Source organism: Globicephala melas, chromosome 16 (assembly GCF_963455315.2).
Source record: "Globicephala melas chromosome 16, mGloMel1.2, whole genome shotgun sequence".
NCBI lineage: Eukaryota > Metazoa > Chordata > Mammalia > Artiodactyla > Delphinidae > Globicephala > Globicephala melas.
The window spans coordinates 25,580,966-25,594,297 of NC_083329.1; the positions used below are offsets into that span (position 1 = coordinate 25,580,966).

At 49.4% G+C, this 13,332-nt stretch overlaps 1 protein-coding gene across 4 annotated transcripts in view; it reads right to left on the minus strand.

The window, feature by feature from the left end:
* The window catches only part of WBP1L (WW domain binding protein 1 like), a 59,037-nt gene continuing 45,705 nt past the window's right edge, over nucleotides 1–13,332 (minus strand). For all 4 annotated transcript variants that reach the window (XM_030865484.2, XM_030865488.2, XM_060286818.1 and 1 more), the window contains 2 exons: nucleotides 5,108–5,269; nucleotides 1–3,690 (listed from right to left, as the gene is read on the minus strand). In XM_030865484.2, coding sequence (XP_030721344.1) covers nucleotides 2,954–3,690; nucleotides 5,108–5,269 — 899 coding nt within the window. In that variant the 3' untranslated portion in view covers nucleotides 1–2,953. The remainder of the gene's footprint in view (nucleotides 3,691–5,107; nucleotides 5,270–13,332) is intronic.

The following is a 13,332-nucleotide window of genomic DNA, read 5'->3' on the forward strand; positions in this document are numbered from 1 at the left end:
TGCAAGGAAAAAGAGCAGTCGAGTTTCGGGGATCGATTTTATTTGGGCTTCTCACAGTGGTTAGAGCCACTCCGTCTTCAGAACAATCACAGCACAGGAAATGCGTCACCGAGACTGCCCAGAAAAGTCTGACCAGCTGAATCTTATTGCTTAAAATACACATATTCACAATAACTGACAAAAGGTGATGTGCCTCACACGGGAATGTGTTAGCATTTGCAAATCTTCCGACTGTAGCACCAAACCCTCGACCAACCCCTTTCTTCTCGTTCACCTGGAACACCAAACTCCCTCACATCTCCCCGGCCCCCTCCCGAGTCCTTCAGCTCCCTACTTCCGCCTTTCGTCACGCAGGGCAGCCTCGTGTAGCAGGGGCCAGACTGTGACGCTGGACTCAAGCCCAGCTCCACCCGTTGCGTTTTCTTCTTCTCGTGCCTTTTGGGTTGGATGCTGCAGTGAACCCAGCAGTAAACACGTGGACCAGTTCCCCACTCTGACTGGAGAAGGAATCCTGAGAGGGCCAGAATCCATCCCTTCGACCAGTTAACTCAAGCAGGGTTCATTTTGGTAAAACTTGATCTCCTTTGAGACACTTCAGTGAGTTGTTTGAGACAAAAACAAAAAACAAAAACCAAAAGGTGGCAGGAAAGGCATCTGAGGGCTGTGGCACACTTCTGCCCACTCTCGCCACACATCGGCCACGTGCTGGACCTCAGCACAGGGAGGTAAGCCCTATGGCACTGTGGTGGCCGCCAAACCCTCCTGGCAATTCTGGGCAGGGCTGACGTCTGGGCCACAGCCAGTCCGAGCTTGACACTGAAGATCCAGTCCAGCTTCTGTCTGAGGTTCCACCCTGGCCTTCTGTCCCGATTGGTTGTGGACACCCCCGGGGGCTGAGGCCGAGGGCCAGGAGCAGCCGAGGGAGGCAGACAGGCTCAGAGCACGTTTCCGTTTACAGGGAGCAGAACACAGGCCTCTGAGTGTCCACGGAGCAATGTGCAAATTGCAGTGATGGGTAGAGTAAAACCTCTACTTGGAGCACAGTATCTCTGGCAAACGTGGGGACTGCCGCCGACAGCGCTGCTGAGTACACCCAAGTGCACAGTCAGACATTTGCTCAGTAAACAGTAAATGCGTAAAATAAATTACCTTGAGAGGGCTGCGCCTGCTCCAAACGTGTGGGTAACGTGAGCAGAGTGGCTGCCGTTCAAAGTGTATTCACAGGAAAACAGGGCTGGGGGCTCACACACGACGGACAGACACACACAGGTTATCCAAAAAGTCACTGTATACGGACTGCACTTTGTTCAACATGGATTTTGGTTTTGTGGACTCCAAACTCAGACACTCGTTCACCTCACAGCCTTGGGTTTGTCTATTTTGTGTGTGTGTGTGTGTATATATATATACATATATACCCACACATACACATATATACGTGTGTATTCATATATATACATATATATACCTTCCTTTCTTACCATAACATCAATGCCTAGTCTGAATGTCATCGTTCAAGAGTGGGGGAAGAACCAAACTCTTCATATGAACAGGGCTGGACAGGGAATGTTAGTTTCAGCAGTTTGCTTTCTCCATTCAGATTATTCCTATCAAAGCTCAACTGGTTTTTGAAGCCAAACTACAATAATAAGGATCCTGTGGTCCTTCAGGATGGCTGCCTTCGCCCTCCTACCTGGGCCACTTAGACACTTGACATAGGCTACAAAAATTAGTTACCCCACTCAAGGCGGGGTGGAGCAGGGAAAGGGCACGAAAACCACAGATAACCAAGGCATTTTTTCCAAATGGTCAGTTTGAAAAAACAAACAAATAAACAAAACAACTTATTCAGAATCAAGAGAAAATACTGTGTGAGAGTCAGGCTGCGGGACCGCCCTTTCTCAGGTCCCACAGCCTCCTCATTTGTTCATAGAGAACAGTGAGACGTGAAGGCCGGCAGACGTGTACTTGGGATTGGGGGAGGGTACTGATCACCTGTGGACACAGATCAAAAGGGCAGAGATGCAGAAAGCTGCACCTCTATCCACTGCCACAGCGCAGGGCCTTCTGCTCATCCGCAGAAGTTCCAGAGATAGCCCCCACCCAAGCCTGCACACAAAACTTCTCCTTCTGGCTCAACTGCAGCCAGGACTCTTTGAAGGCCAAGTTGGGAAAAAGCCGCAAATTTTCCTTTTCCAAAACAGAATTCTTGCCTGCCCACTGGTCAAGTTCTTATTTTCAGCTCACTTCTGTTGTTGTTTTTTTTTTTTAAAGAAAAAAACCAAAGAGAAGGCAGGTATAATCTTCCACACTTGAACCAGTCTGCGGCCAGCCAGGACCTGCTGGGAAGGGGCCCCTCCAGGATGCATCGTGCCACCTCGATCTCGTCACCTGGAATTTGAGAGCACAAGCCCTTTACCAACCCGCCACGCAACCGCCGGTCAGCTCTCATCTTCCCACAGGAGGAGCCCAATTCCGGCTCCGGAGACACTGGCAGCGAGGGGCGACAATCCCGATCACTGGGGCTTCATCCAGGGCTGAGACCTGCCACCTCTCTCAGACTGAGACGCAGCAAGGTTCTCATCAACTCACACCAGAACATGAATCCACTCCACCACCAAGAGTCACCTCAGGGCACAGTCTCATCCCCTCCTTGGGGGCTTCTGAAACGCACATCTCTCTGACCCAAGCAGGTAGTGACACGTGACTTGAAAAGAGGTAAAGGGGGACGGGGTGGGGTATGAGGAATGAGTCACAGGACAACTTCTCAGCCCTCCGTGACACTGTATCTATGGGAGGCAAGGCACCCACACCCCAAACTGTACCTGGAGATGCAGGAAAACGCAGGAGCAGAGGGGAAAAAAAAAAGGAACGCAGTCACTTAATGCTTCTCTCATGGTTCTCCCCTACCCTGGTTGCGTCGCCAAGTTCTCGGGCGCAGGCAGGGCCTGCTCTAGCTTGGGGAGCTGCTGCTCTGGGAGTTTGGGGAGTCCTGCTCGTTGATGGTGTTCAGCAGCAGGCAGGCAGGCAGCCGCGGCAGGTGAGGGTGCCCGGGCTCCCGGGCCTGCTCCTCAGAGGGCTGGCAGAGCCCTTCCTCCTCGTCGCCAGGGGGCCGCACATGGCAGCTGTCGCAGAAGTCCAGGGGCCCGTCCAGAGCATCGTCGATGAGCGCGTTGAACTCTTTGAGGTCGTCATCATGGTGGCCCCGGTTGCACACACACACCTCGATGCCCGAGTCACCTGTGAAGCGGCGACGTCTGCCGGGCGTCTTGTCTTTGCTGTCAGGGAGGGCGCCGCCCTGCTCGGAGCTGTACTCTTTTAGCAGCTCCTCCTTACATTCGGAATCCTTGTCCAGGAAGGCCCCAGGGTCCACCTCCCCCAGGCCGGCCACAGAGCCACTGGGCTCCATCCCGGGGGCTTTGGTGGCTGCTGGGTCTGCTGGCACGTCGGAGGGCTCAGGGTCAGCGATGCTCGGGGGTCGCGTGCTGCTTCTGCTGGGCCCGGACAAGGGGCTGCTCTGAGCCCCCTGGGAGCCCCTGGTGGGGTCGGCACCCGGGGGGCTGCCGCCTGTAGGGCCACACTGTGCAGGCACCTGCTGCTGGAGCTGGAAGGCACTGTATGGTGGGGGAGGAGTTGGAGGTCGGTTCACCACTTCCTCATAAGGAGGTAGTAAATAGTTTGGCAAAAACCCTAAAATGGGGAGGTAGGGAGGAGAAATTACTGCACTGGCAATTGTTCTAGGACAGACTGCAGGCTCACACTAAGCATATGTCTCGTCCCACCCCCAGCATACCCACCGAGGGACAGCTACAGCTCTCAGGTACAGGTGGGGCACAGGGCTGTGAACAACTTTGCAGAGAAAGGGGGGTAGATTGGGAGTGACAGATTGTAGCTTCTGGAAATCTGAGAGCCCCTAAAGCTGCTTCACAGGCAAGGACTTCTGCTTGTCTGGAGTTAAGGCAGAGGGTTCAGCAAATGTGGTGAATGGCCAAGAGAGTTCTGTCTGGAAGGGACCTGTTTTCCACATGCACGCAAGTCTCATGTTTCTAGCTCAGACTGTGTCCTCCATCTGCATCCCATAGGCCTCAGGGTCAGGGACCCTAAGTTAAGACTTTCCAGATGTATATCATGAAGAGAGCCTTTTTCTGGGAGGCTGGAAAACTGTGTTGCCTCTCACCCTAGTGTGGCAGGAGGTGGTCTGGAAATACACACCAAACCTCATCCTGATTCGCATCGAAAGCGGGTGGCTTACCAGTAAAGGGTGAGGGGCCTGTCATCAAGGCTTGTTAAGAACATGCCAGGGGAGTTATCTTTTGCTTTGAGGCACAGATGACCTAATTATAACAGTAATTGCTAGCATTTATTGAGCACTTACTATATGCCAGGCACTGTGCTAAGCACTTAACTCTTCTAGGTGTGGAATTCCAAATTTATGACTACTTTAGTCTGTAGAACACACAGCAGAATGGCTTTGGACAGGCTGTACTTCTGGGCCTCCACCAACCACTTGAGAGATCAGTGTAAGGAACCCCAGGGAGGGGCTTCCCTGGCGGTCCAGTGGTTAGGACTTGGCATTCTCACTGACAAGGGCCCAGGTTCAATCCCTGATCAGGGAACTAAGATCCCACAGCATGGCAAAAAAAAAAAAAAAAAAAGGAACCCCAGGGAAGTCAGGTGAGTGTGCCCTTCAGTGGGTCACTGAGTTTCTTGGTTCTCAGGAAGTCCCAATGCTACCCCCCACCGCTGCCCCTTTTGTAGCAGCCTCTGCTAAGGCATATCACATGGCAGGAAGCAAAATGGGGGGATTTCAGGCCACTGACCTCTAAATCTCAATTCATTCACATCATACACCATACAACCACCTGCCTAAAAAAATCTGCCTAAACTAAAGGAGCAGAGATGTAGTCAGAACCCGGCTGGTGTGGACTGGAACGGCCCAGTGGCTGCCAGGGGCTGCATCCACAGCACTGGCTCCTTGGCGCTAAAGGTGCGCACCCCCTTGTTCCCACACTTGTGAGACCCTGCTCTGTGCGGGTCAAGGAGGCCAACCCCCTGTGCCCACAGTCTATGTGTCCTGGGCCCCAAGGGTGGGGTTTCGTGTACGTACTGAAATAAAATGGCAGCGCTGAGTAATTGTGGGCTTCCCGGTAGGCGATCAGGTTGATTTCATGTTGCCGCTGTTGGGCCTGAAGGCGGTGCTTGGCTCGGCGGTGGTGGCACACGCAGCAGCAACTCAGGATAATGATGATGGTCCACACGAGCCAGAACCCTGGGGGCAGGGAGGCGAGACAGAGAGGAGTGGGCACACCATGAATGCCAGCTGGAGGGACTGCTCTCGGCACAAGGAGGCCGGTGGACACTGCGCACCTGGTCGAAGCTGGCACTGTTGGCCCTTGCCTGGTGAAGTTACATTTAGAACCTGTGATCAATTTTCATGTTTGTACCAGAGTGAAAGACACGTGGGGCGGAAGAGGGCAGAAATGTAAGAATGGTGACCAAAAAAGAGGTCACCCACTCCAGGGCGCCTCCACGGCTCCTGGGGGAAGGGAAGAATGCCAAGGCATCTGTGCTGCACTGCTGGTCCTCCCATATTTTAGGTTTGGGGGGCATTAAGTATGCTTACCTTTTAGGACAACGTGCCCTTCCTATCTTAAGAGATCGCTGAGAAAATGCTTCAGCCTCTCTTGTGCCCACCTCCCCACTCCAGCCCTGCTCAGGCCCACAAGGACAGCTCCCAGGCTCCCCACCAAGAGCGAAGAGGCCCTCAGAATCCCCACATCTCAGCAGATGCGTGGTTGCCGGGGGCCTCGGAGGGGCTACCTGATAAAATTTTTTTCTCTACCATGTTGCCTCCGTCATACAAGAGTCACTGAAGTTAGAGGTGGAAAAATTCTAATTTCCTCAGGCCCATTTCTTCCCTGGAGAGTGTAAACAACTTCCTCTGCTCTTGCCATAATCTGGTACAACTCCATCTCCCACCATCACAAACAATCCACTCCCACCTCGTTTTGGCCTGCAGCTGCATTAGACTCGGGACCATCAGCGGCCTCCCCTTCTTCCTCCTGGCTCCAGAGAGGGGTAAAGGAGCAGGGGAGAAGCCTACTGCCCTCTTCCCCAGGCAGATTGTTTCTTCTCATTTCCCACTGTGTTCTCTTGGATCATACTCAGAGAACCCTGGCAAACTGCAGTATAAGACCCCCTCTCCAATCTTCACATGTATACAGAAAAGGCTTCTAATTTTTTTTTTTAATGAATGAGCAATTTTGCTTTAAAAAATATAGAAAGAGACAGAGAGAGAAAAAAAGACTGGAAGGAAAAAATAGTGACATTTTAAGTCGTGGGATTACGAGAAGAAATTTTAATTTTCTTCTCCCAATTATTTTTCTTCTTTCAAATTATAAAACTGGAAACAAAGTAAGTTAAAACTTAAAAATATCTGTGACTAATTTTATTTTTGCTGGCTTTAAAAAAATTAACATATTTCTGAATAGGTTTTAAAATTCCTCTGGGAATGTCTTCATACAATGAAATGATATGAATCATTAAAAAATTATTCACAGAATACTATATTTGACATATAAAGATGTTTCTAATATTAAATGAAAATAAAAGATTACGAAACAGCATAAAATATGACCCCAATTTTTGCTTAAGAAAAAAGTATATATAAATGTCCAGAGGGATGATCAGGAAGTTAGTCATGAGGTTATTCCTGGACAATAGGACAGAAGATTTTCTGGTACCAGCTCTTGTTCTTTGCTTATTGCCGATAAGATGAACATGTACTTCTTTGAAATAAAAAAGAATATTTTTTCTCAATAAGAAAATAATCTGGGGCTTCCCTGGTGGCGCAGTGGTTGAGAGTCCGCCTGCCGATGCAGGGGACACAGGTTCGTGCCCTGGTCCGGGAAGATCCCACATGCGGCGGAGGGCCTGGGCCCGTGAGCCATGGTCGCTGAGCCTGAGCATCCAGAGCCTGTGCTCCGCAACAGGAGAGGCCACAACAGTGAGAGGCCCGCGTACCGCAAAAAAAAAAAAAAATCTGAGGAATAATTTTAAGGTGAGTTTTTATTAAATGAGAATAGATATTATTTTTCATTTGTTCTCTGTTCCTGAAGAACTTCAAGTTTTTCCCACTACAAACGTTATGTATATTTTTTATTGTCTGCTTTGTAATTATAAATTTGTGTTTAGAATGTGTTATGTATTTCTACATCTCGTCAGAATGAGTTAATTTCATTAAAAAAAAAAAAAAAAAGGCTTCCCTCTCCCAGCAAACAAATTTGTAAATGAATAAACCCCTGATTTTTTTTCCTGTTTGTACCAGAACACAATATTCTGAAAGATACCACTGACATTTAGGGTGTGGCCTCTAGCAACACCCAGTGTGTTTCCTTTTGTCCTCCAGGGGTGTCCGGGCTGAATCTCCCCACAGAGCCACCCCTATGGGGTAAGGCAGGACAGCAGTACAGCCTTCCAGCCCTGGCAGGTTGGCAACACCACTGTGTAACACCTTTGCGTTTTCAGCACGTGTCGGTGTTCAACTGAACCTTCCTCTGAGGTCTAGCAACGGGACAGCAGGTGGAGGACAATGGGCAGAGAATCTCTTCCCCATTTCCCATCAGCAGACAGAAAAACCCCATTCCTAACCAGAGTTCATAAATGTAAGTTGAAGTCAGAAGTCTCCCTTGTGGTCCTTCCCGGAGTCGCTGCTGACATTTGCTTAACTTAACTTGCACTTCTCTCCTTCCAATGCTTGCCAACTGGAGACTGGACACTGTAAGAGGAGCCCTCAGGGAACGGTTTTGAGGCCAGAAAGGAGCTCTGGGAGTGAACTGGCTTCCCGCTGCGGTCCTGTAACGTCCCCTCCAGCCCCTACGATCTGTTCAGCTCCCAGCCTCCCGGGGTGGGGTCACACCCGAAGGAAGCGGCACAAATAAGCACAATGCATTCTGCTGAAGAGCCTGGCTCCAAGTGTATTTTAGAGTCAAGTCAAAAGATTCTCGACTAACCACTTTTTTATACTACCCAGCATCATCTCACAATCCTTTATACTTCGGTGTTACTTTATAATTTTCAAAGTACATTCTCCCATGAGATAATCAGCACCAAACTCTACAATTTTTTACCTCCCAAGTCATTTTTTCAATTTTCTTACCTAAAGGTAAATTAACTTTTAACCTTAATGCTGCAATATATATATGATATAAGGCAAAACTTCTCAGCTATATTATGACGGCCTTTAAAAAAAAATAAAGTTATTTATTTATTTATTTATTGCTGCATTGGGTCTTTGTTGCTGCGTGTGGGCCTTCTTTTTAGTTGCAGCAAGCAGGGGCTACTCTTCCCTGCGGTGCGCAGGCTTCTCATTGCGGTGGCTTCTCTTGTTGTGGGGCAATCTCTAGGCGTGCAAGCTTCAGTAGCTGTGGCACATGGGCTCAGTAGTTGTGGCTCGTGGGCTCTAGAGCGCAGGCTCAGTAGCTGTGGCACTCAGGCTTAGCTGCTCTGCAGCATGTGGGATCTTCCCAGACCAGGGCTCGAACCCGTGTTCCCTGCATTGGCAGGTGGATTCTCAACCACTGCACCACCAGGGAAGCCCTATAATATAGGCTTTTAATAAGAAAAATCTCAGGCACTGGTTTTTATGTTGACCAAATATTTCTGTTTCTCCCCCATCCTGGCATGTGGGTAAGCTTGAACTTCCTGGTGCCCTTATGATTGTGACACTTTGGGGCAGCTTCTAACTAATAAATTGAGATTGGAAGTGACAGGTGTCACTTAGAGGCCAGAATATTTCTTGCTGATGTGAGACCCTCTGTTAGTCTCCCTTCTGCCACGGCAAGCCGTAACATTCCAGATAGTGACTTCAGGGTCAGTCTGGCCCCAGGGGATAAAGAAGTAGGAACAAAGTTCTCATCCAACCTGTGATGGACATATAGTGTGAGTAATAAACCTGTTGTTTTAGGGCCACTAGGAGTTTGGACTTGTTTATTACTGAGCATAACCTCTCGCCTATCCTGACTGATGCAGTATCTTTGTAGGTTTTTCTGGGGGAAAGGATTTAAAATGTTCATCAGATTCTTAAGAGAATCCTTATTCCAGAAAAAGCCTGAGTTCTACTGAACTAGAAATATAATAGAAAAAATAGATCTTTTTTTTTTTTTTAAGGAAAAATGAGGCAGGGTAGAAAGAGGCTGGGGGAAGAAATGAGACAAGAGGAAGGCGTGCCCTTGGCAGAGTTACCCCAGTTATATTGAAGAGCACCAGAAAACTCACATGTTTACTGAAATTCCATCAGCTGCATCTGTTCATGTGGTATCATGGGCAGAAAAACTCTCCCTACCACGTACCACTTATATGACGTGATATAAAATCTCGAACTGAGTTTTGCATTTCTAATATAGTATCACAAAGTGATAGTGTGGATCAAAACTAGGAGAAAACTAACTTGGGAGCAGAAGGGGCCTAGTGGGGTAATGAGGCATTAGCACAGGTCCAGAAAAGGCCCCTAAGGACTGGTCCAACTTGACGGAGTTAATGTGGGAAGACAGAAGGCATTCTTGGTTTGACCCTCACAAAATGGATGCTATTGGTAGCTATTCTAGTCAAAGCCGTGTCCCATCAGCTTTAAAAGGGGGACCGTCCAGACTAGTACCTATGGAGTTGTACAAACTTTTGATCTTTTCACTAGATTTCACAAACAAGGAGGAAAGTTTTAAAAAGGAAAACCTACTGAAAGAGCCAAACAGAGAAAGACAGAAGCATGCCCTCCTCCCCAAACACACACCTACCACAGATTATATTCCCCACTGACCTTTGAAAGCTGTGACCTCATGGTGGGATGCATTTGTCATGCTAAGCAAAGTGGAAAACATGTTTTTAAAAACAATCACTGAGTCACGTGCCCCAGAGCTCACTATAAACTTGGGAAAACACCACTCCCCAACTGGCAGGAAATTCCTCATTAGGAAGCCAAAGTATACTGTCAACTAGCTCTCCTTCTACCCCACAGGATGGTGGGTGACCTCCCTGGCCCCTGACAGCTCTTAGCAGGAGCTCCTGACACTGCCGCTGTGGAAAAAGGACTGAATTTGGGAAATGAAGACTTTAGAGGACTTGCAACTTCATCGGAAAGACTGGACAAGTTTCATTTCCTAGCTTTGTGGCCTTGATCATTTTGTCTTTACTTCCCTCATCTGTAAAATGGAGAGAATAATGGTTTCTACCTTGTGAGGATTACCGAGTTAGTATCTGTATGCAGAGTACTCAAGCGTGCACATTCGAGACCTTTCACGACCTGGGCCCACCACCCTTCCAGCCTGGCACTGAAGAGTTCAGGAAGGGGGTAGCTTTGTGTGAGGCACACTGACCTCACTACTCAGCTGCGACCAACTGACTGGCTACTTAACGCCCCTGGTCCTGAGAAACGGGATATGTGTACCTGGCAGGGTTGTATTTGGGGCGGGCTGAGCTGACGTGTGTGAAGACCTTAATGAGTACCAGGCACACAGCAGAGTTCTATGCACGTCAGCACCCTCATCTCCCCTGGTCGAGCCCCACAGCCCAGCCCCATGGCCACAGGGGAAAGGTTAATGAGATGCATGCTCTCTTCTTTCCCATGAGGCCTTGACCTATGGTGTTTGGTATTCTTTGGCCTGGGAAGTCATTCTACCCTTCTCCATGTGCTTAAATCCTATCCACGCTTTAAGGCCTACCTCAAATGCCACCTCCTCCATGCAGCCTGCCTGAATCCTGTCCAGCTAAAGCAAACTCTCCTGGCACATACATCGCAGTCCTTGCACGTACACTCCACTCTCTACTTTGCATTACTAGTGAGGCACGTTGTCTTATCTCCTCTCTCTGCTCAGACTCCCTTCTTGATGGCAAGGATTCTGTCTCCCCACACGCTCTAACACAGAAGAGGCCACAGCGTCCAGTAGGAACTTGTTAGAATTGCAAATTCTCAGGTCCACCTCAGACCTATTGAATCAAAAACTCTGGGACTGGGGCCCAGAAATCCGTGCTTTAATAAGCCCTCCAGGAAATGCAGATGCTTGCCAAAGTCTGAAACCACTGGAATAAGAGTTTGCTGAATAGATGATTGAATGATGAAAGTACAAGTGCCATGAAAATGCATGGGATGATAATAATAATAATGGCCAGGTTCTTATAGCCTCAGCCACGGCAGTGGTAAACAGGACCCTCACTTCCGGACTGATGCAGACCCAGGAATGACCCCTGGCTTAACGTTACAAGAGACTGAAAAGACACGGGAGTAAGGGCGCTGGCTGAAGCTTAAGGTCTGTGTGTGCTTGTGTGTCTGTGTAAAGTGGGCTCTGTGTGTGTATGTGTGTGTGTGAGACAGTCCTCAGTACACAGGAAAATTCAGCTAAGTAGTGGTATGAGGGTTGGCAGAAATGGCATTTGTTTTTCCGTGAGGCCTTCCCTGTAGGCAACTATGGTTAAAGAGGTACTTTGACAAAAACCCTGCCAAGGATTTCCTGGCTGAGATTTTTTTCCTTCCAAAGGAAAGAGACAAAAAGAATAATGCAAAGCCCATTACTTTCACATTTCAGGCAAAGTTCAGAGGCAATTAGAGGGAACAGGGTTCAAAGCGCAAAAAGCACAGTTCTGATGAGAACTGAAAGGGCTCATTCCTATGCTCAACCTCCCTCCTCTACACATCAGGCTGAGGCCAGGCCCCTAAGAAGGAGGAAAACCAAAGAATTCCGAGAGGGGCGGAACACTCACTGGGCATCTTCTGACCAAAAAGCCATTTCTGGGCACAGACAAGAGGAAGTTTGGCTTTTACAGTCTCCGTCCCCCCAGAGCTTGGAAAGCATGGGCCAACTTGTACAGGGGTGAGTCTTTCCTCCCTGTCCAGACTCTGGTCTCCATCTGACCTTCTCCTTTCCCCGGCTGACCACAACTGGAGAGGTGATGAGCCACTGTGTAGCTCTTCCCCTGGCTTTCTTCAGGCCCTCGGGACGAAGTGCCTGGTTCCCAGACTGCCTGCCACCCTGCCACCTGGGCCTCCCTGTCCCAGCCGCCCCACCCCCAGCCCTGGCTTTGGTGACCCAATTCTGGTGGCTACTGAGTCTGCTCTGCCAACAGCCCAGGAGGCTCTGTCAATCTGAGATGGGGGCCATCAGCAACTCCATTCTTTCCGCAACTGATGCCGCCTGGGCCGGGCCCCAGAAAAACAAGCTGCAGCTCTGTGGCTTTTTTGGCAGCCCAGCTTCAACTTTTGTTTTAACAAGGGGTGGGAGGGAGAATTTGAGCCCTGCGGTTATCTGCATTTTGAAACATTTAAACACAGACTGTCCACCTGCCTGGCACTTTGTGTTTCTCTAGTGAGTCCCTCAGCCCCACCCCTTCTAAAATAGCACCAACAACTCCAGGCCTGCCTTTGCTGCTGCTTATATAATGCTTGCAGGACTGGTGGGGACATCTTGAACCCTGTTCTCTCCTTGGGGAGGAGTCTGCCCTTAACCACCCCTGAGCCCGTCCTCAAAAGGAAAGGACAAGAGTGAGGAGAGGTCCTGTTTGTAGGACCCACTCCCACTGGCTACAAGATCCATTTGCATTTAGAGGGAGAGGCTTCCCAGCCAATAGTCTAATTTCCTTTGCATTTCAAACAATAGCCCTTCTAGCTGCTTTCTGACCATATCACTGATGTGGGGGGAATGGGGAGATCAGAAAGGAGAAGGGGAAAAAGGGAAGAGATGGTGGTGATGGTAAGGGCATGGCTGACCAGCAAGCATAAAGTTTGTTTCCAAATGGAGGGAGTGATGGGGGCTTAGAATTCTCTGGGGAAACAGTTAGCGTTTCCTCTAGCAACAGACAGTTATGAGAACCACTGCATGCTGGTCACCTGGCAACTCTCTGCCCTTAGGACCCTCCCATTCTCCCCTTCTTTGTCCAGCATCCTACAGTGTCTCGTCTGAGTTCCAAGAAGATTAGAGTACAAAGGGCTTTAGTGACCTCTCCAAGCCTGGGTCACTCCCTGACGACCACAGCAATGTCACCACCCTTGTGCAACTCTGGAAGGTGCAAGCAGTCCTGGCTGCCACCAAGCAGTGGCAAGACGAGGATTATCTCCACATGGCACTGAGCTGACAGTAACAGGTTAGGTAGACTGGAGAAGCCTCTAGACACTTCAGTTTGTGATCTGGGGAAGGAAGAAAAGGGGCTGAACCTATAGACTCCTTCTCTCCAGGAGGGCTCTGTCGGCAAGGACCTAGGAAAAGATTATCCCTTTGAGAGGGACCCTCAGAAACAGAGGCAGCTCCTTGATGATCTCTGGGGAATTCTGGAAGCCCTGGTGCTTCT